Below are 23,463 nucleotides of genomic sequence, written 5' to 3' on the forward strand. Positions count from 1 at the left end.
AGGAGCATATGCGATCGCCGTATCTGCATCCGGCCAGACAAATGTCTACTCTGGCCATCGCCCTCCTCACCGCCTTCCTCACCGAGCAGCCCACACCCCGCTCGGTTGTTGACAACATGCCCGGGCCCGCACCCACCCACAACGCAGCCCCACGACGGGATTGCAGCATGGGCAGTGCGGTCGCCCGGTCCCGGCACTACTCCGCTGACTCGATTGACTCGCTCTGGCTTTGCCGCTCTGCCTGGCCCGCTTGATCCGCTTGATCCTCTCGGTGCTCTCGATCCGCCCGTGCTGGCATGCAGCGGCCTCTGCGCTCGCGGCCATGGACGTGCTGCGCACATCAGGGTGGGCACGCTCGCCCCACCGCGTCCTCCGGCCTGGCCACGCAAGCGGTGCATGGAAGCAGCCCCCTCCTGCAGGCCCGACGGGGCTGCGACTGCGATCCGCATGGGCTCTCCTGCAATTTGTCAGTGCCGACAACACTTAAGAGACGCAGGTGTTCTCCGGCGTGGCTTCTCTGCAGCGTATCCCGCCGTTTCTGCCGACTGGTGCCGGCTTGAATCCTCACCGGGTCGCATTCCGAGCTCGCTCTCGATCTTCAAGCGTCAATCGCTCCCTCGCCTTTTGGCTGATCCCTGCACTCTACTCTCTCTCCCGAGTCAGCAACCCTCGTCTGATATGACCCCCGGTCGGCATCCCTCCGTCGCCGAAAAGCCCAAAGCCGAGGTTGTGGCTGATGACACCATCGCCACCCCCGATCCTGCCCAGCGTCCGCTGCGATCGAGAACGGCTTGGTCCATCTGGACCATCTCCTGGCTCAATCCGCTCTACAAGCTGGGCTCCAAGCGGCCGCTGCAGCCCGAAGACCTCTTCCAGCTGGACCATGAGCAGAAATCCAGCGTGCTTGTGCTTCAGTTTGAGGAGCATTGGAATCGGGCCCTGCAGAGCGGCAAGGCCCCGAGCGTTCTCGGGATCGTTATCAGGCTTCTCGGATGGAAGTACTTTTCCGTCGGACTCTTGAAGTTTGTGGCAGATTCGTCGATAGCATTCTGGTAATGCATCTGTGAGGCATTGCTCAGCTCTCCCGTATTTCGCTTCATGCCCAAGCATTCCTCGGGCGGGCGCTTCATTTTGGATCATTCGGATGGGCTTTGGCTTGGTCCATGCAGCAATGGACGTCGCCTTTGACGGCTTTTGTTCTGACTCCTTCGTAACGAACCCACGCCAGCCCGTTCTTGATGCAGGGGCTTATCCAGAGCGTCGTGCAAAGCCAAGCCAACAACGGCCAGAACCCTCCTCCTCTCGCCAACACCTACCTGATTTCGCTTGGCTTTCTCCTGCTCACGAGCCTGTCCTCGATCTGCAACATGTTCCTGGGCCAAGTCTCGATCGAGTATGCCACTGCCATCAAGGGCGTGCTGACCACTGTCATCTATCGCAAAACCTTGAAACTGTCGGGCAAATCCCGCCAGGAGTTTCATGGAGGAGTCGTTGTCAACATGGTCTCAACGGACTGCACTCGGTAAGCTCGCTCCTGCCGACTCTCGGAGCTGTCCAACCCGGTCACGCCAGCGGTGCAGAATAATCGCTCATGCAGCAGTTATCGTCTCTTGCAGAATCGAGAACTCGATCCAGCAGTTTCATCTCATCTGGACGTTTCCGCTGTGGCTCTCGGTCACAACCGTTGTGCTGTATCTTACCATCGGCGTCGCTGGCCTGGCCGGCATAGCGATACTACTTGTGTTTGTGCCCATCCAAGCCATCATGATCAAGGCCCTCGTCAAGCTCAGAACCTCAACCGCCAAGATCACAGACCAGCGCGTCAAGTTCACCCAGGAGATTGTCAGCGGAATCCGGGTGGTCAAGTTCTTTGGGTGGGAGCGGAGCTTTATTGGGAAGATCCTGGACATCCGAGACTGGGAGCTGAAGCTGGTCGTTCGCGCCAGGTATATTTGATGCAGACGAACCGGGCGGCGGAGCGAGGGCGGTGCCGATGTCAGTGCCGATGCCAGTGCCAGTGCCGGATCCGTGGGTCGATCCGGCTTGCAAGAGTCATCGCTGACGACATCTCCGATCTTCCCTGCGGCTCTCATCAACAACTCTGGCGTGCGTCATCGATCATTGTCCATCTGTAATCGCATCGCATCGCATCGCATCCACACAACGCTGTCCTCAGCTTGATCCGGGCCGTGTTCTCGGGTCTTGGTTTTGCCCTTCCAGCCATCGCGAGCGCTGTAACGCTCTTGGTCTATGGATCCATCTCCCCGGTTTTCAACGCAACCTCGGTCAGTATGTCTGATGGTCCGGCGGTCGTCCGTTTGACCTCGCATAGCACCGCATATCCGACTCACATTGTCTCGTATCGGTGGACTCGCTCAGGTGTTCTCGGCCCTTGCCCTTTTCAACCAACTCCGACAGCCCATCATGTGGATTCCGGTAAGCAGCTCTGTTTGCGAGCTCTGTTTGCGAGCTCGCTGTCCGGCTGGCTGATGCCCAATGGCTCCTATGCGATTCCTCCGACCGTCTAATCAGTGATTTTCCATTCTGTCCCAGGTCATGCTCGGGTGAGTTTGCCTGGTATCCGCGCAGTCGTTTGTACAGCCTCCGGCCAACGAATCCAGCCAAGCCGAGCTGCACTAACGCACCACCACTCTCGCTTGCCAGCACGCTCATGGACGGCATGGTCGGTTTCAGACGCATTCAGAGATTCATGGATGCTGCCGAGATCGAGTCTCAAATCCAGTACAATCCCGATGGCAAGCTTGCAGTCGAGATCAACGGCGCCCACTTTGAGTGGGAGGTGCCGTTGGAGACACCTGTTTCGCCAGAGAAGCTCGCAAAGCCCAAAGAAGAGAAAGAGTCATTCAAGCACACAGATGCCATTGGCTTCGACACACATGGGAGTGAAGTCGATCTTCTTGTGCCTGGCAGCATCTTCTCTCTAAAGAGCCTCGATTTGGCCGTCCCTCGGGGCTCGCTAGTGGCGATTGTTGGGCCTGTTGGATCCGGCAAGTCCTCGCTGCTCAGTGCGATCATTGGCGAGCTCAAATGCACGAGCGGACACATCACCTTGGGCGGATCTATTGGATACTGTCCCCAGCAAGCGTGGATCGTAAACTCGTCAGTCGAAGAGAACATCACGTTTGGCTCCGCCTATGACCGAGTCCGGTACGAGCGAGTCATATCGGACTGCGCTCTCGCCAGAGATCTGGAGATCTTGCCCGATGGCGATCAGACAGAGATCGGAGAGCGTGGCGTCAACCTCAGCGGCGGACAGGTAAGCTGGGACAAGTCCGGTGCTTGCGTACACACAGCTTGGGAACAACCATGCGCATCGCGAAAAGCAGTCGATCCGAGCCGCAAGATCGAACCTAGTGGCGTTTCAGCACTCCATCAATAGACGGCTCATTCGGTTCAATCACTGACTAACTGCCGCTTGCCTTACTTTGTATTGATAGAAACAACGAATTTCGATCGCAAGGACAGTCTACGCCGACTCGGATATCGTTCTGCTGGATGGTATGTCAGCCAGCAATAATCGCCTCGCTTTCTGTTGGGCAAAGTGCAAAGCCACTGCATCTCCTACTATGGCCGTCTTGCATGTCGATTGGCACCCATCCCGACATCAAGCCCACGGCCTTGCATCCAAAGTGTCGATTTGGCATAGTACGAACATGGACTTGTCCTATATTTGGTGATCTGACCGTTTTGCTTCATATCTTCAACAGATCCTCTCAGCGCCGTTGATGCACACGTCGGTCGTTACATCTTTGAGCGGTGCATTCGAGCGGCGTTGAACCAAAAGACTCGGCTCTTTGTCACCCATCAGCTCCATCTCGTTCCACAGTGCGACCATGTCATCTTGATGGCCCATGGCCAGATTCAGGAGCAAGGCAGCTTTGCTGACCTGATGGCGCTTGATGGAGAATTCGCCCGGCTGATGACCTCCTACGGAGGCATCGATTCGGTCGGCGGCGATGAAAGCTCGGATGACGACAGCTTGGAAATCGACGACTCCTTGGACCGCCACCAGGCCGAGACCATGCCATCAATTGAGACCCTGGCCGAGTCGGAGGTCCCTTCGAAGCATGCTACCCTCAGCAACGAAAAGGAAGCCAATGCCCGAACCGAGAAGGTCGTCCGCCACGAGATGAAGCGTACACGGGATCAAATGCAGCAGGAAGAGCGCCTGACCGGTGCCGTCCAGACCAAGGTTTTCCTCTCGTATCTCAAGGCATGCGGATCAGTGTCGTTCATCGCGGTGTTGGCATTCAGTTTGATATTTACGCAAGTCACCCGGCTCTCGAATGATCTGTGGCTGGTGTCCTGGTCGCAGCTGCTGTACCCCGACCTCCCACGGGCCGATTACATGGGCATTTTCGCGGGGCTGGGGCTTCTGCAGAGCTGTGCGCTGTTGCTTTACTCGTGCCTGGTCGCCATTGGCAGCATCCAGTCTGCCAAGAATCTGCACGGACTTGCTCTCAACGGAGTCTTTGGATCGGCCATTCGGTTTTTCGACACCACACCCATCGGCCGCATCATCAACAGGCAAGTCTGGCGATGGCGCCCCCCCCCTCCGCCTTGTCTCGCTGGTGCCGCCTTGCTGCCGTCTTACCGTCTCTCGATCGAATCGTCTTGTCTTACTCCTCCAGATTCGCAAGGGACCAGGACTCGATTGACACCGCCATTGGCGATGCCGCCCGCCTGCTGTTCTATAGTATCCTCACGCTGATCTCGTCGTTCCTTGTGATCATCTACTTCACCAAGGCGTGGTTCCTAGTTGTGCTGGTGCCCATGATGGTGCTCTACTTTTTCATCCAGCGTCTCTATCGAACGAGTACCCGTGAGCTGAAGCGCATTGAGTCGCTGACCCGCAGTCCGCTCTATGCGCACATTTCCGAGTCCATGTCTGGGCTCTCGACCATCCGTGCTTACAAGGACGAGTCCAGGTGTGTGCCCCAAGTCGAGGCTGCTTGCATGCATATGAGCCTCGTGAGATCGACCCCATTCTGGCCTTGGCTGAATCCCACAGCACCAAAGTGCTCTCCGTAGTTTGTCGTCGACCGTTACTGATCTGGCCACGTCAATCCTGGCGGCCACACTCTGTAGATTCATCGAAAAGACCGAGGCTCTGATTGACCTGAACCTGTCGCCAGCCCTGCTGATGTACTCGGGCCAGAAGTGGATCCAGATCCGGCTCGAGATGATCGGAAATCTGATGGTCTACAGCATGACGCTCTTTGCAGCCATCTTCCGGGTATGCATGCCCAGTCATTCGACGGGGAATACTTGCCATGAATGCAGTGTCTGTCCTCTCTGCCATGACTTTGACCGAGGGTAGCAGATCCTCGACCACCACTGCACAGACATCAACGCCGCATCAAGATGCATCCAGCAGCCACTGACATGTGCACTCTCGGCTTTCCCTCCATAGGCAACCGTCTCGGCCTCGCAGATTGGCTTGTCCATTTCATATCTGCTGCAGCTGACTTCGCTGCTGAACATGTGTATCTTCCAAGCAGCCGAACTGGATATTCAGCTCAACTCGGTCGAGCGCATCGTCCACTATTCCAGTCTTGAGCCCGAGGAGCGGCTTGTGGCGACCAATCTTCATGTCCGCGAGCCACGTATCCGCACCGTTGAGAGCGAGGCCGAGCCGCACACCCCCGACATTTCTCCGGAGATGGATGCTGAGATCCAAGACTCGGCGCTCACAATCCCGGCTGCCACCGCCACTGCGGGTCCTGTCAAAAAGCCACGCATTCGACCCCTGCGGTCGTGGCCTGCACAGGGCCTCATTGAGTTCCGTGATGTGCAGATGCGCTACGCTGCCGACTTGCCTCTGGTCTTGAAGGGCGTCATGCTCCGGGTCGAGCCCAAGCAAAAGATTGGCGTCGTTGGCCGCACCGGGTCGGGCAAGTCGTCCCTGGTCTTCAGCCTCTTCCGGATGACTGAGCTGAGCGGCGGTGCGATCGTTATCGACGGTATCGACACAGCACAGCTCACCCTGCATGATCTTCGGTCGCGCATCGGTATCATCCCGCAGGACCCTGTTCTCTTTTCCGGCACCATCCGCAGCAACCTGGATCCCTTCCAGGAGCACTCGGACGCCAGGATCTGGGATGCTCTTGAGCGCAGCGGCATGAAGAGCGCCATCATGGCGACGGACGACCGTCTCGACTCCAAGGTCACCGACAATGGCGAGAACTGGAGCGTCGGACAGCGGCAGCTGATCTGTCTGGCAAGAGCCATCCTCAAGCGCCCCAAGATTGTTGTCCTCGACGAATGTACCGCCAACGTCGACTACGAGTCCGATCAGGTACAGTCTCCTCTCTCACTCTCACTCTCACTCTCCCTCGCTCCCGTTGCGACATCCGGGAATGCCGGTGGTGCGGTGCGGCTTGTATGGACAGAGCGACGAGAACAAAGACAAAGTGGGCAGTTCCATTCGGCGGCGGCCTGCCGTGCCCTGCGTGGCCACCAGAGATACCCTGCGTCGGGATACCCTCCGGACTCACCAGCTGCTCGGCTGGCAAGATGCGAGGAGCTCGTGGCGCATTCCTGTTCTGGACGATACATTGCCTGTGTCCTCACCCCTCCCGCTCTCCGTCCATGGTGGATGTATTCCCGCCAGCTGATTCAAAAGTCAATCCGGGAGGACTTTGAGAACTCGACCGTGCTGACGATCGCCCACCGCCTCAACACCATCATCGACTACGACAAGATCCTGGTGATGGACCAGGGCGTCGTGGCCGAGTTCGACACACCCGCGGCGCTTCTGCTCGACAGAGGCATCGAACAGTCGATCTTTGCGCGCATGGTCGAGGACAGCGGGCCGAGCAATGCCGCCTTGCTCAAGGGCCTGGTGAGGCGGGGCAGGGAGGGCTGCCCCCAGCAGATCTCCCCGGCGTGACCATGGGGGTATCGAATTTGTACAACTGCCGTGGCCAAATGAAGCAATCCTGCGCCCCATCACTCTGCCCACCTGTTCCTTTTCTGCCCATCCCCCCGTCGTCTCTTCCCCGGCTGCCTTCTCGCTTTGCCAAGTGAGCTTTGCCCAGCGAGCTTTGCCGAGCCAGGCCATTTCCTCCTGCTGCTGCTGCCACTACCGTCTCTCTCGCCTCCGTTGCTGATCACGGCTCTGCGGCCAGCCTTCTCGTTGGCCAAGCCCGCCCTTCCTTCCTTCCTTCCGGTCAAGTCATCTCTCATTCTTCGTCCGAAACTAAGCCTCGTGTTGGCTCGCCCCTCCATCAACACCCCTTCATTTACCCCCTCCTGTGATCAGTCGCCCTTACCTTCTTTCCACTGCTCAGTCCATCGTGCTGAAAACCCTCCCTTCTGTCCAGACTCTTCACTGCCGTTTAGCCACCAGTAGTCCACCATGGAACCAGATTATGCCGCCCCCGCGGTCCCTGTTGCTCATCCCTTCGTTGCTGAGGCTGTTCCTGTTGCTTATCCCGACGCTGCTGATGCTGTCCCTGTCGCTCATCCCTTCGTTGTTGATGCTGTCCCTGTCGCCCATCCCTTCGTTGCTGAGGCTGTCCCTGCTCATCATGTCCTTGCTCAGCCTGTCCCTGCTCATCATGTCCTTGCTCAGCCTGTCCCTGTTCAGGCCGGCGCCGTCGCAGACTCAAAGCTCTGGGAGCAGGTCAGCGTCAGCCTCAGGCGTATCCAGGAGACCGATGAGCTTCTTGTCATAATCCAACCTCCTGCGTTGCAGCAGCGAGCGCCCCTCAACATTTGCTGTGTGATCGATGTCTCGTACTCGATGAGCGATGAAGCATCTGTCACCAACGCCAACGGCATCAGAGAGAGCGACGGCCTCACCACTCTGGACATTGTCAAGCACGCCGTCAACACCATCATCCGCTCCCTCAACGAAAACGACACCATCAGCATCGTGTCCTTCTCCAACACCGCCAGAGTCATTCTGGAGCCTACTCGAGTGACTCCCGAGAACCTGAATCACGCCCTCGCCAGGGTCGACGATCTCGACTACGAAAGCAACACCAACCTCTGGGCGGGTCTGCACGCAGCCCTCGATGTGCTCAAAGCCCAGCAAAGCAACAACACGATCCCAGACTGCATCTCATCGATCGTTCTCTTGACCGACGGCTGTCCCAACACGGAGCCGCCCCGCGGTCATATCCCAACCCTCCAAAACTACATCCGCACCAAGATGCGCGGCAACTTGAACGCCGTCCTCAGCACCTATGGCTTTGGGTACAGCCTGCTCTCGGACCTGCTTGATGACATTGCCACGGTCGGAAACGGCTCGTACTCGTTCATCCCCGATGCCTCTTTTGTTGGCACTACCTTCATCCATGCCGTTGCCAACTTGCTGGTCACTCGGACCATGAAGGCCAAGCTTACCGTCTCCTTTGGCGACCACAACCCCGTATCCGAGACGCTCGATGTGTATGGCGTCATCCAGTCCGGCCAGAACCGCCATTTGATCAAAGAAAACTCACAGCTTGCCAAGGCAGCCAAGAACTCGATAGCAAGGAGACCCAAGGCCCTGGTGAAGCTTGAAGTCGATGGCCATATTCGTGAGTTCGAGGTCAACATCGAGCAGATCTCCGAAACCGATGAGCTTTACGGGGTGCAGCGTGCTCGTCTGGACGCCGTCAAGGCCATCGAGCGCGGTCTGGCCGCCCCTGGAACCGGCACCGCCATCATCAACGAGCTCATCACCAGGATCGCGACCTCTCCCGTCGCCAATCATCAGCAGGTGGCTGCTCTCTTGAAGGACTTGCGCGGGCAAATCTCGCAAGCGTTCCAGCCTCAGTACATCGACAGATGGGGCAAGCATTTCCTGAGGTCCATCCGAAAGGCACATCTGTCCGAGCAATGCAACAATTTCAAGGATCCTGGCGTACAGGTCTACGGTGACGACTATTGCAAGGATATCATCAACGATATTGAAGATATATTCCTTCGAATCCCCCCGCCCGTCAACCAGCTCGCCGGTGGTGGCGCCGCCGCCGCAGCGCCAGCCAACCAGAACGCACTCCAACGAGGCGCCCCAGGTGGCAACAACCCTATTCCCAACATGCACGACGTTGTGGACCATGGGCCGGTGCCCTACAATGCCCAAGTAGTAGAAGGCAACGCACCTGGCGCCAATTATGCCGGCGCACATCAACCGACCCGTCCTGGCGCTGCTCAGGACCAGCAGTCTGATAATGTCCAGCGCCAACCGTACATGTTTCGCTTCTTGGCCTCGGGCAATCCCTGCTTTGCTGAGGGTACACGGGTGCGCATGGCTGGCGCGGACACGACCTTCAAGCACATTGAAGATCTTGTCGCTGGCGATCAGCTCCACATCCCGGCCGCTGGTCAAGACACTTCCGATGCAAGATCAGCCACCGTCCTCTGCGTCATCAAGACACCGCAACTGCCGCTGCACAAGACGGCTCTAGTGAAGCTGGCTGACAAGGCTATCCTCACACCATGGCATCCTGTGTTGCTCCCTGGATCTGATATCTGGAGCTTCCCAAGCGAGCTTGCCGATACCCACTATTCGACCGAGTGTCCTGCGGTTTACAACCTGGTTCTGGATCAAGGACATGTCATCGAACTCGATGGCGGCATTCAGAGCGTAACCCTTGCCCACGGCTTCTCGGGCGATATTCGAGAGCACCGCTACTTTGGATCGCAGCTCTGTCTTGAGAGCCTGCAGCAACTGGATGGGTTTGAGCAGGGCCGAGTTATCGTCCGCGGCATCCTGCGTGATGAAGACGGAAATGTCTGTGGATTCGATCGCGGCGAGCAATAAGCCAGATGAAAATGCAGCGCTTGGAGGCCCCAAGAGTACCGATGGGTATATCCGATATCCGATGCTGCGTTGTGGTGTGCTATGGCGTGTTGTGTTGAGAGATGGAGATGTGCGGCAAACATATACACCTTTTTTTTTTTTTCAGACACATGGGGGAAACTGCCCGATTTCAATCGAACGAGTAGTCTGCGATAGTCCACGTCCAACAGTTCCATTAGCAATAAAAACCGATTACCTCGGCAACCATCGAATGACGACCGCGGACCGGTCTTTGGCCACCACAACCAAGCAGCGCGAGATGTAGAGATGTGGTCGATGATCAAAAAGATGGATGGCCCGTTTATTTCTATTCACTCATGGGTCTCAAACAAGGCTGCCCCGGCGGGTTCCCTGGGTTCCCTGGGTGCGGCGCCGATGCTGCGACACCCCGCCGAGGATTCTTCAGAAGTTTGTGAGCGCACACCCTTCTTGCTCCGGATCGGGCAAGCTGTCGCCGCCAGGTTCAGCCCGCAGCCGTGTCCTCCACTATGACCGAAGTCGATTCGTTTGCCGATACGCTCATCAAGTTGGTGCAAGAGGAGAAGCAGTGCGAAATCGAAGAGGTGGGGGCAATGCCCGTTGTCCACAAGAGCTTCAAAAGCATCCATATGCGACACTGCCAGAGATTGCCGAGAGCCGGCAGCGCAATAGGCTTATCCGATGTGACGATGCCCGACAGGTCGCCTTTCTCAACTCCAAGTTTCCTGCGACGCTGCTGCAGCGATATGGCCTGGCTCTGCTGAACCTCAGAGTCTCAGGTAGTGATGCGGGCGATGTCTGCGATACGGGGGGCATCTCGGGCCATCCAGACATCTGCATATCTCTGTAGACATACCAACCTTCACAGCGATCTCTCAGCCGTCCAGACGACGGCTGCAGTGTGCGTCGGCCAATCCAGCCACCGGCCCGGCGAACAGCAAGCGCTGTCTCCTTTGTCGCTGCCGACAGACCAACTAAATCCTCGACATTCGGCATCCAGGACTGCGAACGGGTCTTGGTGGAAAATGGTGGGCATGTCTACCGCCGTCTCGGCATATCATCCACGACCGTCCACACGTCCGATGCGTTGGGTCTGCGTTGCCCAATGGATCGCATCTTGACCTGCCGATTGTTACTGATCTGTCGGCGGATTTCCGCAGCATCGTTGACTTTGAGCCCGTTCAAGGAGGAGAATGCCGGCTCCCCCCTCACAAGTTCAGGTATAGATCCTGTCCCGATTGCAGTCAGTGCGAGAAGCTTCTGGCCAGGTCGACCGACGCAGCGTCCTTTCTCTCCATTTGCCACTGCCGCGAAATAGACCCGGCGACATTGTCGGCGTCGGCCAGCAAGCATCGAAGCAGAGCACCAAGAGTAGCTCCCAGAAGGGCGATAAAGAGCAGCCAGATATCAACGCATCGGGAATTGTGAGTTGGTCAATCCTCCGCCGCAGGCCCGCCTTGGAATGAGCTGACGATCGACCGACGGCCGCCTCTGCATCGCTCAGGTCTACAAGGTCCAGGACCAGAGGATCACCCTGGCTTTCACCGATGACTTTGATGTCGAGTTTGACAAATTCCGGATGTAGGCAGCAGGTCGATGGGCGCAATGGATCGCAGTGCTCGCTCCGAACAGATGGACGGACGGACGGTGAATGTATCTCGTTCTGACCATCTGGTTTGCTTCGCCGTTATTTGATTATTACTGGACGGGCTCTTGGGCCATACCTGTGCAATTAATCTCTCAACAACAGACTCAAGCTAGCCAACAACATCACATATGAGAGGTACCTGGCCTCGGATAACTGCACGCACAACAGTACAGTCCCAGAGCAACAACCACCACGCCGAACCGTTCCGCGACTCATTCCCACTACCTCCGCCCCACATCAGAATGACCGAAGCCATGAAATATCTCAAGCGATGCTACGGGTCGGGATCGCAATCTGTGCCTTTGGTCAGGGTCCTGTTGGGTCTGCAAAAACCAGAGTTTCGGTCCCAGGTCGAGCGCTGCGAGTTCCTTGACGAGAATCTCAATGATTCGCAGAAAGAGGCCATCCAGTTTGCGATCTCTGCCGAGCATGTGGCACTCATTCACGGTCCTCCAGGTTTGTATGCCATGCCTCGTAGACATGGGCGATCGGTGTGGAAATGTACTTCTTTCCGTCCAGCCGCTCCCATCAGCCATCGGTCGATCAAATCAGCGGATATCACATTGCGTCAGCCGGTCCGCTTTCGCTCCAGCTTCAATGGCATTGTCGCTCGGCTCTACATACTGTCAGCCATTTGGCTGTCGACACAATCTTGATGTGGTATTGGTCTACGGGGCGCTGGTTCCATCCTGATCTGGGGTTGCACGCTTCCATTCTACCACCCTCAATTGCAGGAACCGGAAAGACCATGACCTGTGTTGAAATCATCCGCCAGCTCGTCCAGCGTGGAGAGCGCATCTTGGTCTGCGGGCCCTCCAACATTGCCGTGGGTACGTCCGCATCATCGGTGTTCAAGTGTCGTTGTTGTGAATCTTGTCGAGAAGCAGCTAGAATCTCGTGGCGCTTCATCGTCCCACTCCAATTGGCATGAGCCGCTATCTCAAACTGCAAGTGCCCGCCCGGGGCATCGCTCGCCACTGCTCTGGGCCGCCGAATCTAACACTCATCGGCCCATAACTCTCAACGTGCTTGGCAGATAATCTGGTGGAAAGACTGGCCAAGTGTCGGGTCGATCTCGTGCGCATTGGCCACCCAGCTCGCATTCTGCCCACAGTCATGGAGCATGCGCTCGAGATCCGGATCAAGACATCCGACGAGGGCCGCATTGTCAACGATGTCCGCAGCGACATGGACAAGGCGTTCAGCTCGATCCAGAAGGCCAGAAACAGACAGGAGCGGCATGCTCTCTATCAAGAAGTCAAGGCGCTTCGGAGTGAGGCAAGTGCATGGCAGACGTGCTGGCTGTTTGGGCATGAGCGCGAGGGAGCGAAGGCTGGAGAGGGGGGGGGAGCAGCGTTGGTCTCTACATTGTAGCCACGCACTGCAGCTTTTCTTCTTGCCCTGGGTCTTGTAATTGAACGAGTGATCCATGGCATGCTCATCTCGTGGATGTGACCTCTGTTTCGACTCGCACAACACAGCTGAGGCAGCGCGAGCAGGTCGTCGTCACCACCACGATCCGAAACGCCAAAGTCGTGCTCTCCACCCTGAACGGGGCAGCCGGAAAGAACCTCCTTCACGAGGAGTTTGACACCGTCCTGATCGACGAGGCAACTCAGGCATTGGAGCCAGAATGCTGGATCGCCATCATGAAGGCCAAGCGAGTGATCCTGGCTGGCGACCATCTCCAACTGCCGGTGTGTATTTACTGGTCGGAGCATGCGTCGGCGTATCGGATGTCTCCGACAAGAGTCGAGATGCGTGTGTCTGTTCAGATGTGCAGTGCCACTGCCATTCGCCAGTGAGCAGCTGCGGATCGTTGGAAGAGGAAGAGGGGTGATAGCAGAGGCTAAACATGCGCTGGCTGTATCGCCTGCATCCTTTCGCATCCAGCCCACAGTCAAATCGCAGAAGAAGAAGGACGGCAAGAAGACCTCAAAGCCGGGCAAGCCATATGTCCCCACGTCCCTGGAAACCACGTTGTTTGATCGGATGCTGGATCTCTACGGCGACACGGTTAAACGGATGCTGACGGTGCAATACCGCATGGTAGGTGCGGCTGGAGCCAAGCAATGTGTTATCACCTGTATCTGAGCGATTGGATGTCGACGACATGAGTGTCATGACTTTCGAGGCTTCCACTACAATACTCTAGCGCTGTCGGCCGCGGACAACAGACTCATAGCTTACCTGGTTCATTGTTGGCTCGACTCTAGCACGAAGCAATTATGGGGTTCTCGTCAAAGGTGGGTTGGCAAGCTGCTGATGCTTGGGAGTGGTGCTGCAATGCACAAAGCCAGTGCACTGACAGGGTCGGCGATCGGTCCTCCGTCGTGGGAACAGGAGCTCTACAAAAGCAAGTTGGTTGCCGATCCAAGCGTCAAAGAAAGGCTGCTGATGGACCTAGACGACGTCGCGGAGACAGGTGTGTATCCTCGTCCCCGATCAATATGCCCGAGGCGGAGACGGGAACACTGCTGCCAAACAGGCAGTAAAGCCAACACCAGAAGTGAGGAGCGCATGTCTTTGGCCCTGACAAGCAGCGTCCCTTCCAGATGAGACTTCGGTGCCTCTGGTCTTTATCGACACAGCGGGCTGTGCATTGTTTGAGCGAGTCGATGGCGGCAGCGACACAGGCGAAGGCAGCAATGGAGGCGGCCCTGGCAAGCTCCCCGATCTCTCGGGCGACTCCAAATTCAACGAAGGAGAGGCGCAGCTTGTGGTGAAGCATGTCGAAGGGCTTGTTCGGGCGGGTGTACCTGACACAGAGATTGCGGTCATCAGCCCCTACAATGCCCAAGTGAGCTACCTCAAGACGCTGCTCTCGGAAGCATACCCGGGCATGGAAATCGGATCAGGTTCGGATGCCGTCAAGAGCAGCTGTGACGAGAGGAGTGGAGAGGAGCCGATATTGGAAGGATGTCGGGGTATTGGAAGCCAGTGGATGGGCTGAAGATTCACAGGCGGGCGGGATCATATCCATCGCGCTGGGCGGCGACAGTGTGACCCATTTCATGCACTCGGCCTGCTTCCTGCCTCACACATTGCTCGCTTCATCGGTTCGCTAGTGGATGGATTCCAAGGACGCGAGAAGGAAGCCGTCGTCATTTCGCTCGTGAGGAGCAACGATCAGCGAGAGGTTGGCTTCCTGAGCGAGCCCCGTCGGCTGAATGTGGCTCTAACTCGGCCCAAGCGACATCTGTGCGTTGTCGGCGATAGCGAAACACTCTCGATCAACCCGTTCTTGAAACGAATGGTGGCGTATCTGGAGGAGATAGCCGAGGTCCGTGTCCCAGAAATGTACGAATGATCGACAGGGCGGCTGATGGAGGAGGAGGAGGAGGAGGAGGAGGAGGAGGAGGGGGCGATGACTGATTGTTGTGAATATGAGCGAGTCTGGTCCGTGTCTAAAGTCGCAACATGCAGAACAAAAGATGATGAACAACTGAGCTGGATAGAATGAAGGCGAACGGGTGAAGCCAAGGGAGTGCTATGGGCATTTGTGATCAGCCCAGTGTCCATCCGGACCCAGATCTTGTCCTTGTCTACGGCTCGGTTCAGTCCTTAGCCCCCGATGAGAGAATCGCAAGGAAGAGGCAGTGCGTCGGACCTCGCAGGGGGGGAGGACAGCAACATTGTGGATCACCATACGCCACACACATTATACCGAAGAAAGCCAGACCACCTCGAATGACGACGTGAGCGCTATTTCGTTTGATGGGTGCTGTGTATTGAAGGGAGTGGGAAGCTCGCTGTGCTTCGTGGGTGTGGCCGCCCAGTTGGAGGCCGTACACCCGCCTCCGCATATCCGAAGCGGCATTTCCCGATTCGGGCGACCAAAGCACACAGTCCGTAATATGCAGTACGCTGCAGGAGGGGGGGGCTTGTCGATACCAACACCCTGGAGCCAGCAGATACACCCCCTTCGATGGATGGCGTGAGTCGGATGTCGATCAGATCTTTTCGTCTGTGGATTGGGGAGATGCCATGCGTTAGCAGTGCTTGGCTGGGATCTTGATGTCGCTTGTGTCGTCGGTGCGATAATAGTTGTTCCACGGGGGGAGGGAGAGTGAAGGGTCCCATACTGCTGGAGCCCTGTGGTCGACACATTGCCCAGCAGAGCACAGAGACAAGCATTACTTACAGTCCAGCTTGGTCTCCAGCTTCTTTGCGTCAGCAACCTTGCGCACGGCCTTCATAAAGTCGTCCTGGATCACATAGTCGCGGTCGTCGCGAATGGCAAACATGCCTGGATAAAAACATGCCAGCGGGGACATCCTGTGTGAGATTGGATCGGCCAGGATCGATAGAGCGTGGAGCAGGATTTGGAGACAGGCATCGCTAAATACAGGCCGGCGGAAGGAATAGACTGCCCAACGCTCACCTGCTTCTGTGCACACGTTGCGCAAGTCGGCGCCGTTGAATGTATCGGAGAGCTTGACGATCGCCTCGTAATCTTGAAAACAAAGTGTGACGCCAACACACTGTGAGCATCCGCTGCTCAAATGCCGAGAGCTGGACACGGCAAAGCGCGCTTGTCCGACAGCAGGCAACTCGGCTTACCGATCTCGCCGTGCTTGGTGATGGGAGCGGCATGGATCTTCAGGATTTCGGTGCGGCCCTGCTCATTGGGGAGCGGGATCTCGATCTTGCGGTCCAGTCGCCCAGGTCTCAGCAGAGCCGGATCGAGCGTATCCGGTCGGTTGGTGGCCATGATGAGCTTGGTTTGGCCAAGGTAGTCGAATCCATCCATTTGGTTGAGGAGCTGTGCGAGAAACGCGGTGCATGAGAATGAGTGGGTGGCTCGGGAGGCAGATCGCCAGGTTTCAGCATCAACGAGCGAGACAATCGATGTCGATCTACCTCCATCAACGTTCTTTGGATCTCACGATCAGCCGAGGTTCCCTCAGAGAAACGGCGTCCACCGATGGCGTCGATTTCATCCATGAAGATGATGCAAGGCTCGTGCTCCTTGGCGTAGCCTGATATGCACACCAAGGCAGCCCGGATTCACGAACAGATCCGGTGTTGGTGGAGTGAAGGTGACAGTTCCGTATCATCGCCATCCAGTAACATTGTGTAAACATCGATCGAGCACCGCAAACAGGTTCGGATTGTTAGAGACATATTCCGCAAGCCGGTTGATACAGGAACGTCGATCACAGCATGGAGGGCATGCATTCAACAGAGTGCGGGGATGTTGAGCAAGTTCCGAGTGCAGCAACAGCGAACATGAAGCGAGGCACGACTCTGCGAGTCACAGTGAAATGAGCCTCAGGAATGCTGCCAAGGCAACACGGGAAACAATAGAGAGAGCGCGTATCATACCAAACATCTCTCTGATGATTCTGGCACTCTCGCCAATGTACTTGTCGACGATGGCCGACGAGACGACCTTCAAAAAGTTGCACTCGAGGGTGCTGGCGACGGCTCGGGCCAGGAGCGTCTTGCCGGTACCCGGCGGACCATAGAGCAGCACACCCTTTGGCGGCTTGATACCGACTCGAACAAAGAGCTCGGGATTCAGCAGAGGCAGCTCGATGACCTGGAGGCCACAGGCGTATGGCCAGAAAGAGCAATTTCGTCAGTGTCGGTAGCGCCAGCGGTGAGTTTGATCCTATCGGCTCCAGGTAGCGAGGGCTGTGTTGGGCCACTGCGCTGAATCCGCGGTGGGACGTACCTCTCTCAGCTCACGGATCTGGTCGCCCAGACCGCCGATTCCAGCAAACGAGATGTTGCCAGGGTCCTCAATACTCATGTTGTAGACCAGGGGGTCGACCTCGCGAGGGAGGATGCGCATGATGGTGAGTGTGGTCATGTCCAAGGCCACTCGTGTGCCCAGAGCGAGCTTATCCTTGGGAACTTTGGAGCGGCAGCCGACAACATATCGCGGTCCGCTCGAAGCCTTGACAATGACTGCGTTGTTGCGAACGCAGCCAAGGGTGTCGAGTCGTTTGAAAGGGAGGAGGGTTACCAGGGCGAACCGCATGTGCGATGGCGGGGCTCACAGCAAACTCCAAAAGCCAGCGCAATCTGCGGCATCATCCTTCACGCTCGCTGTCAGCCTCTGGATTGCGTCGAGGCTTGCGGCTCAGGTAGTGAGCGAGACCTACATCGTTCAGGGTCGAGCTGCTTGAGAACCTCTCCGATGATCTGACCCACGCTCTGCAGGGCCTTGATATCGTCCTCGCTCTTGTCGTAGTCCCTTTCGAGTTTTCGCAAGCCCAGCCGCACTGTGAATCACAGCGGCATCATCAGCAGCATGCCCGGAATGAAACACAAAGCGAGTTGCAATGTATCGGGAGAGAACGGAGGCATGGAGTGTTAGCTGGGCCAAGGCCTACTCGCCGGTGCGGAAACGCAGGTTGTGTCGCCAACGAGACCGGCGATCATCGATCGATGGTCGCCGGAATCGCTTCGCTCGTGTGTCGCACGAGACGACGATCGCCACTGAGCCGCATGTTGCTGTCGATGTGCGGTGACCCGAGATGCTCGTCAAGAGTGCTGCCATATCTGCCACAGAGTCGACAGACACCACGAGGACGGCGAGCCTGGAGCCTTACACTCTCGGACTTTGGCATCCAGTTCCCGATGCTCCAGAAGCTTCTTGCGATAATCAGAGAGGACCTGGGCTCGGCGGTCGTCTGTGCCTTGGGAGGTCGAGGGCGCCGACATGATGGCAATATGGATGGAGCGGGCGGTGGACGGCGGGTGACGGCAAAGGACGGCAGCGATCTGGTTGATGCACGAAGGACGAGCACGAGCAGCAACCGACGAGCGACTGGGTCGGTGGTGGTGGCCAGACGAGAGCGCCAGGGTACGGTTGGTCAGATGTCTACGGGCAAGCGACAAGGGTGGGTGGCTCGATCCGGAACAATGTAGATCGATCCAGGGAATGGGTGGCTCGATCCGGATGAGCGTGACACATTCACTCAATGTGGGGGTGTGGTGCACTCACTCGACCCTCTGGACAACTCCATGGTGTATCGATATCAAGATGCTCGGGTGACTCGAGTCGCTCGGCCTCCGGGCACTGTGAGCACACCTGGGATGTGTTGAACTCGTTCACCGAGCACACATGGATCTTGGAGACGGATCGGTCTGGTGGGTGTCTCTGGTGGTGGATGAACTGCTCGAAATACCGAGCGAACCAGAGTCTCCGTGGACTGGAAGCATATCCCTTCCCTTTCTTCCACGAGGCATTCCCAAAGGCAATCACCACCTCGGTCTCCTTGGATATACTTGCTTGGCCATGAATGCAATGAGTGGGTGGGTGTATTCAGGTTCCGGAAAAAAACACTGTCCTGGTTAAAAACGGGGGTGTCCCATTTTCGTTATGGGAACCGCGGTTAAGTTGCGTCATATCATTCATCTGTTCGTCAACCGCACCAGCTCTCATGATCGACTTCCTGTCATTTATGGTGACCGTGCACGGGGTGCGCTCTTCAATCTTGTCCCAGAGCTTCTCCCTCCAGACAGTGTCGTAGGCCGCCTTGATGTCGAGGAACACCAGGGAGTACTCCTCGCCCGCCAGCTGGCGGTCCTTGATGAGCGTGTCCAGGCCAAAGATCTGGTCGAGGGTGCCTCGCTCGGCCCGGAATCCTCCTTGGGCAATGTCCATCAGTCCGAGTTTTCGGTTGAGCAACGGCAGCAGTGCTCGCTCAACAACCTTTCGGCAGACCTGGGTCAGTCCAATCGGCCTGTACATTGCGGGGTCGAGGGGCGATCCCTTGTTCTTGTAGACGGGATGGATCAGCACTGTGCTCCACTCAGTTGGGACCACGGACGCCTTGATGGCTGCTCCCATGAGGAGGTAGAGCCATATCGAGACTCTATGTGCGTTGGGCTGGAGCAGTTCGATCTTGATCCTGTCCGACCCTGGGGCCTTCCTTCGTGGTGTTGTAATGATCGCCTCCTTGATTGCCCGTGGGCTGATTATGGGGAGCTCGTAGCTGGGGGGGAGTCGTCTCTCCTGGCTAGGGGTTTCAGGTTGTTTGGTTACATCAAACACGCTGTCATCGTCTTCGAGGTCAGCAGATACTTGAGGTCGCTCAGCGACAGGTTGAAGTCTCCCATCACGATAACTTGGGCACTGGACATCCGCGCGTACTTTTCAATTGACTGCACCGCTTGCGCAAACTCTTCGGTCTCCACCGGGCGGGGGATGTAATAGGTTCCGATGTATGTTCTGGTGTCGCACGCCACCACCAATTGTGGCAGACACCACATCGGACGACGAAGCCAGCATCGGCGAAGGTGTTTCGGATGACGACAGGGAGTCGCTCTGGTTCCCACACCGAGAGGTGCTGGCGCGACTAGAGCGACTCCGGCTGACTGACGACGACTCAACAGACCTGAGCTCCGAAATGAGTTCGGTGCCAGACTGGGACCTGGATCTGGATAGAGATCTGGACTTTTCCTTCCTCACCAACATCGACGACGACCTGCCCAGCCACGGATGGGACTGGGAGAGCGATCAGAGTGTCGACTTGCACTCGGACACAACACCAAGCATCGATCTGATCGACGATGCCGATCTGAGCCCGGACCTGGTCTCGGACGACGACCTCGGACTCGGAGACACACCGTTCCCAACGACCAGCAGGAGAGGCAGCCCTCTCCCCACACCGAGCAGTGACAGAGCGACTGGGGCGCTCAGGGCCACGAGGCCACGACAGCGACCCCAACGAACAAAGCCGTGGATGGGCTTTGAGGAGCTCCCATGGCCAGAGAGAAAGGGTCCCCGAGTGGGACCTGGAGACATGCGAGTTCCTCTGGGACCTCTTGGAGGAAGTGATCACCCCATGGTCCACCTTGTGGGCTGGAGAGTCGGCGAGAGCCGCAACAGGGGTGTGTGAGCCTACTTGTACGCCCACTGCCGGGTACCGCATGGTACTGATCGCCGGTTGTCTTGAATCAAGTCCCACCCATTGACTAACTGTATTCGATAGGATCCACTCTACAAATTGGGGGCAATGTCGTCATCACATCAAAAGGCACTTCATTTTGTTGGGACCATGGCCAGACGACATCTTGTGGGAAAAACTCGCAGTTGCGGATGTGGCTAGCTGAGTTTTCTCCCTAATCGTCTCCTCGATGCGTGAAATGCTGTCCATAGCTATTTTGATGCTCGGATGCTCGGGGTTTTCGAAGGTCTTGGTCAAGATGACAAACGCCTCCTGGTAGTGCTTGAGGGCAGCTTCGTAGTTACCTTGGGACTCGTCGACATAGCCCAGATATCCGATCGTAGTGGCGACTGAGGGATGTTCTCGTGTGCCATAGATCTTGATGGAGATGTCGAGTGCTTCCTGATAGTACTTGAGGGCGGCTTCGTAGTTGCCTTGGGAGTCGGCGACATTGCCCAGACATCTGATCGTGGTGGCGACTGAGGGGTGTTCTCGTGTGCCATAGACTTTGGTCTTGATATCGAATGCCTCCTGGTAGTACTTGAGGGCAACCTCGTAGTTGCCCAAGGAGGAGGCGACATCACCAAGACATACAAGCACCGCTGCAATGTCTTTGTGTTCCCTCGTTCCATGAATCTGTAGACGAATGTTAAATACCTCGTGGTAGAGTCTCTCGGCTTCCTTGTATTCTCCTTGTGCCGAGAGGACGTTTCCAGTATCTTCAAGAGTCTCGGCAATATCGAGATGGATACGTGTCCCATGGGTCTCGAGTTGTTGCTTCAGAGCTCGATCGTAATATTCCTTGGCAGCAACATAGTGTCCTCTATCATTCGACACCAAACCCATGTGATGCAGAGTGAGCGCAGCCTGTGGATGGCTTGTATGTCCTTCAATCGAAGTGAGAATTCGAAGTGCGTGGTTAAGTGAATCCTCGGCCGGATCCAAGTGGCCCAGCCGGCGATGATTGTCGCCGAGGTGGTTCAGGATCCCAACGATTTCAATATGTTCTTCGGTGCCGAAGTACTGCACAGCCCGCTTGAAATGGGTCTCAAATCGATCACTTGCAGCCCCAAACCCTCCTCTCTCCTCGGCAAGCTCTCCCTGTCGAGTGGCGAGTCTGACATGTTCGAGCTTGGTGTATCCTTCGGCAACTGTAACATTGATGAACCTGTCGAGATGTTCTGCAAATTGTTGTGCCTTGAGATCCATCGAGTCAGTCAGCTTGATCAGCACTTTACCAGTTGCATCTTCGATTCCGTCGACATTCAGTTCATCGTGTGCCTGGACATACTCTCGAGCCACAAGCTGAGTGAGCAAGTGCGTCGAGTACCGTCCCTCGTTTCCACTTCGGAGAAGACCACTTTGGACCACCATCTTGATCAGATCAGTCACTGTGGACAGATGGACTGGTCAGTTCCATGCACTGACATCAATTGCACTCCGATCCACTCGCAACTCACCTTCGGTCTTGAGCTCCATCTTCTGTGCAATCTCCTTGATCAACTCAAACTGGATGTTGGCCGGCGCCACCAGACTGAGGGCACCGAACAGCCTGGCTGCCTCGATACCCTCATCTCCTCGCTTCATCAGCGAGTCCAGCGACAGATCCACAATCACCTTGAGCGACGACCGCGTGTCGTCCTCGCCATCCTGCAGTTCCAATGCTCCTGCAAACGTGGCCTCGAGCTCCGACAGGGGAGTGTCGTAGTTCTCGTAGAACGTCATGAATGTCTGGATGACGAGTGGATATCCGCTGATCTTGGCCACGATGCTGTCGAGGGATTTCCTGGCCTCGTCCGACACAAGTCGCTGGACAATCATTGGCGACGACGACATGATGTAGTCGAGTGTGGTGGAGTCATTCCAGTTGCCGAGACGGAGTGGGTCATATTTGTAACCTGGGATCTTGGCCTTGAGAGCACTGGCGAATGCACCAGGAGGCAGCGAGGCCAGCCGGGTCGTCACCACCACATCGCCGCTGAACCCGACCGACTTGGAGTGTTCAAACACAGAGTCGACCACACCGATGTCATCGACATTGTCGAGCACCAGGAGATAGCCGTGAGTGTTGGCGAGGAACTTGGCGGCGTGCTTCTTGACTTTCTCTGGTTCAACCGCGCCATCGAACACTTCGCACAACCCATCGATGGCAGTGGACTCGGTCGAGCAGTTGAGCCAGAAGACCTGGCGGTACTGCGGCTTGATGCCAATGGTCTTAGCTTTGATGACATGGAGGTCGTCCTTGTTGCTCGCATTCATAATGCCCATCATGAAGAACAGGATTTGGACGGCCAGGACGGACTTGCCCATGCCACCCATGCCGGAGATGACAGCGCGGCCAGTCAGGGTGAGCAGTTTGAGCAGGGTGTCGAGGCGGATGGGATCGACTCGGAACTTGGAGTCACAGAAGAGCGAGTCGAGGACCTGCCGAGTGCCATCATTCACTTGCAACGGGTGGAGCAGATTGAGTAGACGATAGACTCGCCTGTAAATCTGGTCAGGACGAATGCCAAACATCTGGATGTCGGACAATCCCTTCAGGACGGCTCGAAGGGTGTCGAACTTGGAGTCGTCGGGGATGGTGGCTCGGTATGGCTGAAAATCGATCCACACGTCCTTATCAGCATCCTTCACGAGGCTGGACACACAAAGGGGCATCACCGAGATATCGACTCCTGAGTCAACGAGGTCGAGGGCGGTCTTGATCTCAAGCAGAACGTTGTCCTCCTGGCCAGACCCGGCTTTCTGTACCATGGACTCGAGCGATGCCTGGCTGATCACAGCGACAAAGACTTTGCTTCGGGGAAGAGCGCCGAGGAAACCGTCCTTCCACTTCTTTGCGTCTCGCAGACAGTCGATATCGTGGAAGACGGCGAGGGGTTGGCCATAACGGCGCTTGGCAACAGCCACCAGCACCTCCTTGAGGGACTGGACGGTGAAGCATCGGTGGCGACTCGATACGAGAGGAACAGGTCGTGGTCAGGGCGACCATGCACATGGCAGTGATAAAGCTGATTGCGAGTGGTCTTGAGCATCCTTGGAGATGAATGCCAGCAGAGGTGCAAGTATTGAGGGACTCAAGAGGGGCAAGAGAGGAAAAGGGAAGGGAGAGG

The 23,463-nt window shown here is 56.8% G+C and overlaps 5 protein-coding genes across 5 annotated transcripts; 3 read left to right on the top strand and 2 right to left on the bottom strand.

Moving 5' to 3' along the window:
- The first annotated feature begins 530 nt into the window (after nt 1-530).
- Nucleotides 531-6,975, top strand: BJ171DRAFT_455620 (P-loop containing nucleoside triphosphate hydrolase protein). The gene is made up of 13 exons (XM_053108286.1): nt 531-1,052; nt 1,229-1,522; nt 1,617-1,946; nt 2,177-2,285; nt 2,380-2,436; nt 2,554-2,564; nt 2,665-3,277; nt 3,459-3,519; nt 3,729-4,548; nt 4,653-4,949; nt 5,110-5,257; nt 5,435-6,319; nt 6,635-6,975. Exons 1-13 carry the CDS (start codon nt 679-681, stop codon nt 6,911-6,913), a joined length of 4,278 nt encoding a protein of 1,425 aa, XP_052970425.1. The 5' UTR covers nt 531-678; the 3' UTR covers nt 6,914-6,975.
- A 37-nt stretch (nt 6,976-7,012) lies between these two features.
- Nucleotides 7,013-10,021, top strand: BJ171DRAFT_490999 (hint-domain-containing protein). The gene has a single exon (XM_053109694.1). It carries the CDS (start codon nt 7,382-7,384, stop codon nt 9,776-9,778), a length of 2,397 nt encoding a protein of 798 aa, XP_052970426.1. The 5' UTR covers nt 7,013-7,381; the 3' UTR covers nt 9,779-10,021.
- Nucleotides 10,022-10,203: 182 nt separating this feature from the next.
- On the top strand, nt 10,204-14,859 carry BJ171DRAFT_491000 (P-loop containing nucleoside triphosphate hydrolase protein). Its single transcript, XM_053109695.1, has 16 exons — nt 10,204-10,380; nt 10,497-10,575; nt 10,797-10,824; nt 10,957-11,016; nt 11,115-11,220; nt 11,301-11,377; nt 11,547-11,579; nt 11,686-11,900; nt 12,179-12,274; nt 12,481-12,722; nt 12,926-13,141; nt 13,338-13,493; nt 13,661-13,690; nt 13,788-13,869; nt 14,000-14,302; nt 14,513-14,859. Exons 1-16 carry the CDS (start codon nt 10,306-10,308, stop codon nt 14,752-14,754), a joined length of 2,040 nt encoding a protein of 679 aa, XP_052970427.1. The 5' UTR covers nt 10,204-10,305; the 3' UTR covers nt 14,755-14,859.
- Nucleotides 14,860-15,152: 293 nt separating this feature from the next.
- BJ171DRAFT_491002 (26S protease regulatory subunit 10B) lies at nt 15,153-18,236 on the bottom strand. The gene is made up of 9 exons (XM_053109696.1): nt 18,008-18,236; nt 17,558-17,677; nt 17,125-17,360; nt 16,773-16,989; nt 16,308-16,426; nt 16,008-16,209; nt 15,829-15,900; nt 15,589-15,693; nt 15,153-15,411 (listed from the first exon to the last, which is right to left on the bottom strand). The coding sequence occupies exons 1-9, from the start codon at nt 18,117-18,119 to the stop codon at nt 15,398-15,400; spliced, it is 1,197 nt and encodes a 398-aa protein (XP_052970428.1). The 5' UTR covers nt 18,120-18,236; the 3' UTR covers nt 15,153-15,397.
- A 2,129-nt stretch (nt 18,237-20,365) lies between these two features.
- Nucleotides 20,366-22,201, bottom strand: BJ171DRAFT_455631 (uncharacterized protein). The gene is made up of 2 exons (XM_053108287.1): nt 21,811-22,201; nt 20,366-21,741 (listed from the first exon to the last, which is right to left on the bottom strand). The coding sequence occupies exons 1-2, from the start codon at nt 22,184-22,186 to the stop codon at nt 20,429-20,431; spliced, it is 1,689 nt and encodes a 562-aa protein (XP_052970429.1). The 5' UTR covers nt 22,187-22,201; the 3' UTR covers nt 20,366-20,428.
- Between the last annotated feature and the right edge of the window lie 1,262 nt (nt 22,202-23,463).

This window comes from Polychytrium aggregatum (assembly GCF_025602895.1).
Source record: "Polychytrium aggregatum strain JEL109 chromosome Unknown BJ171scaffold_5, whole genome shotgun sequence".
Lineage (NCBI taxonomy): Eukaryota > Fungi > Chytridiomycota > Chytridiomycetes > Polychytriales > Polychytrium > Polychytrium aggregatum.

Bases quoted from the DNA above. Each gene is read 5' to 3' on its own strand.
- BJ171DRAFT_491000 (XM_053109695.1), top strand. From the start codon at position 10,306: ATGACCGAAGTCGATTCGTTTGCCGATACGCTCATCAAGTTGGTGCAA. The intron at 10,825-10,956 runs GTGGGCATGTCT...GGATTTCCGCAG, and splicing joins ACGGGTCTTGGTGGAAAATG to CATCGTTGACTTTGAGCCCG. The intron at 14,303-14,512 runs GTTCGGATGCCG...TCGGTTCGCTAG, and splicing joins GGGCATGGAAATCGGATCAG to TGGATGGATTCCAAGGACGC.
- BJ171DRAFT_490999 (XM_053109694.1), top strand. From the start codon at position 7,382: ATGGAACCAGATTATGCCGCCCCCGCGGTCCCTGTTGCTCATCCCTTC.
- BJ171DRAFT_455620 (XM_053108286.1), top strand. From the start codon at position 679: ATGACCCCCGGTCGGCATCCCTCCGTCGCCGAAAAGCCCAAAGCCGAG. The intron at 5,258-5,434 runs GTATGCATGCCC...TTCCCTCCATAG, and splicing joins TCTTTGCAGCCATCTTCCGG to GCAACCGTCTCGGCCTCGCA. The intron at 6,320-6,634 runs GTACAGTCTCCT...TATTCCCGCCAG, and splicing joins TCGACTACGAGTCCGATCAG to CTGATTCAAAAGTCAATCCG.
- BJ171DRAFT_491002 (XM_053109696.1), bottom strand. From the start codon at position 18,119: ATGTCGGCGCCCTCGACCTCCCAAGGCACAGACGACCGCCGAGCCCAG. The intron at 16,427-16,772 runs GTATGATACGCG...TGTGCATATCAG, and splicing joins AATCATCAGAGAGATGTTTG to GCTACGCCAAGGAGCACGAG. The intron at 16,210-16,307 runs GTAGATCGACAT...TTTCTCGCACAG, and splicing joins TCCAAAGAACGTTGATGGAG to CTCCTCAACCAAATGGATGG.
- BJ171DRAFT_455631 (XM_053108287.1), bottom strand. From the start codon at position 22,186: ATGTCGTCGTCGCCAATGATTGTCCAGCGACTTGTGTCGGACGAGGCC. The intron at 21,742-21,810 runs GTGAGTTGCGAG...ATCTGTCCACAG, and splicing joins GATGGAGCTCAAGACCGAAG to TGACTGATCTGATCAAGATG.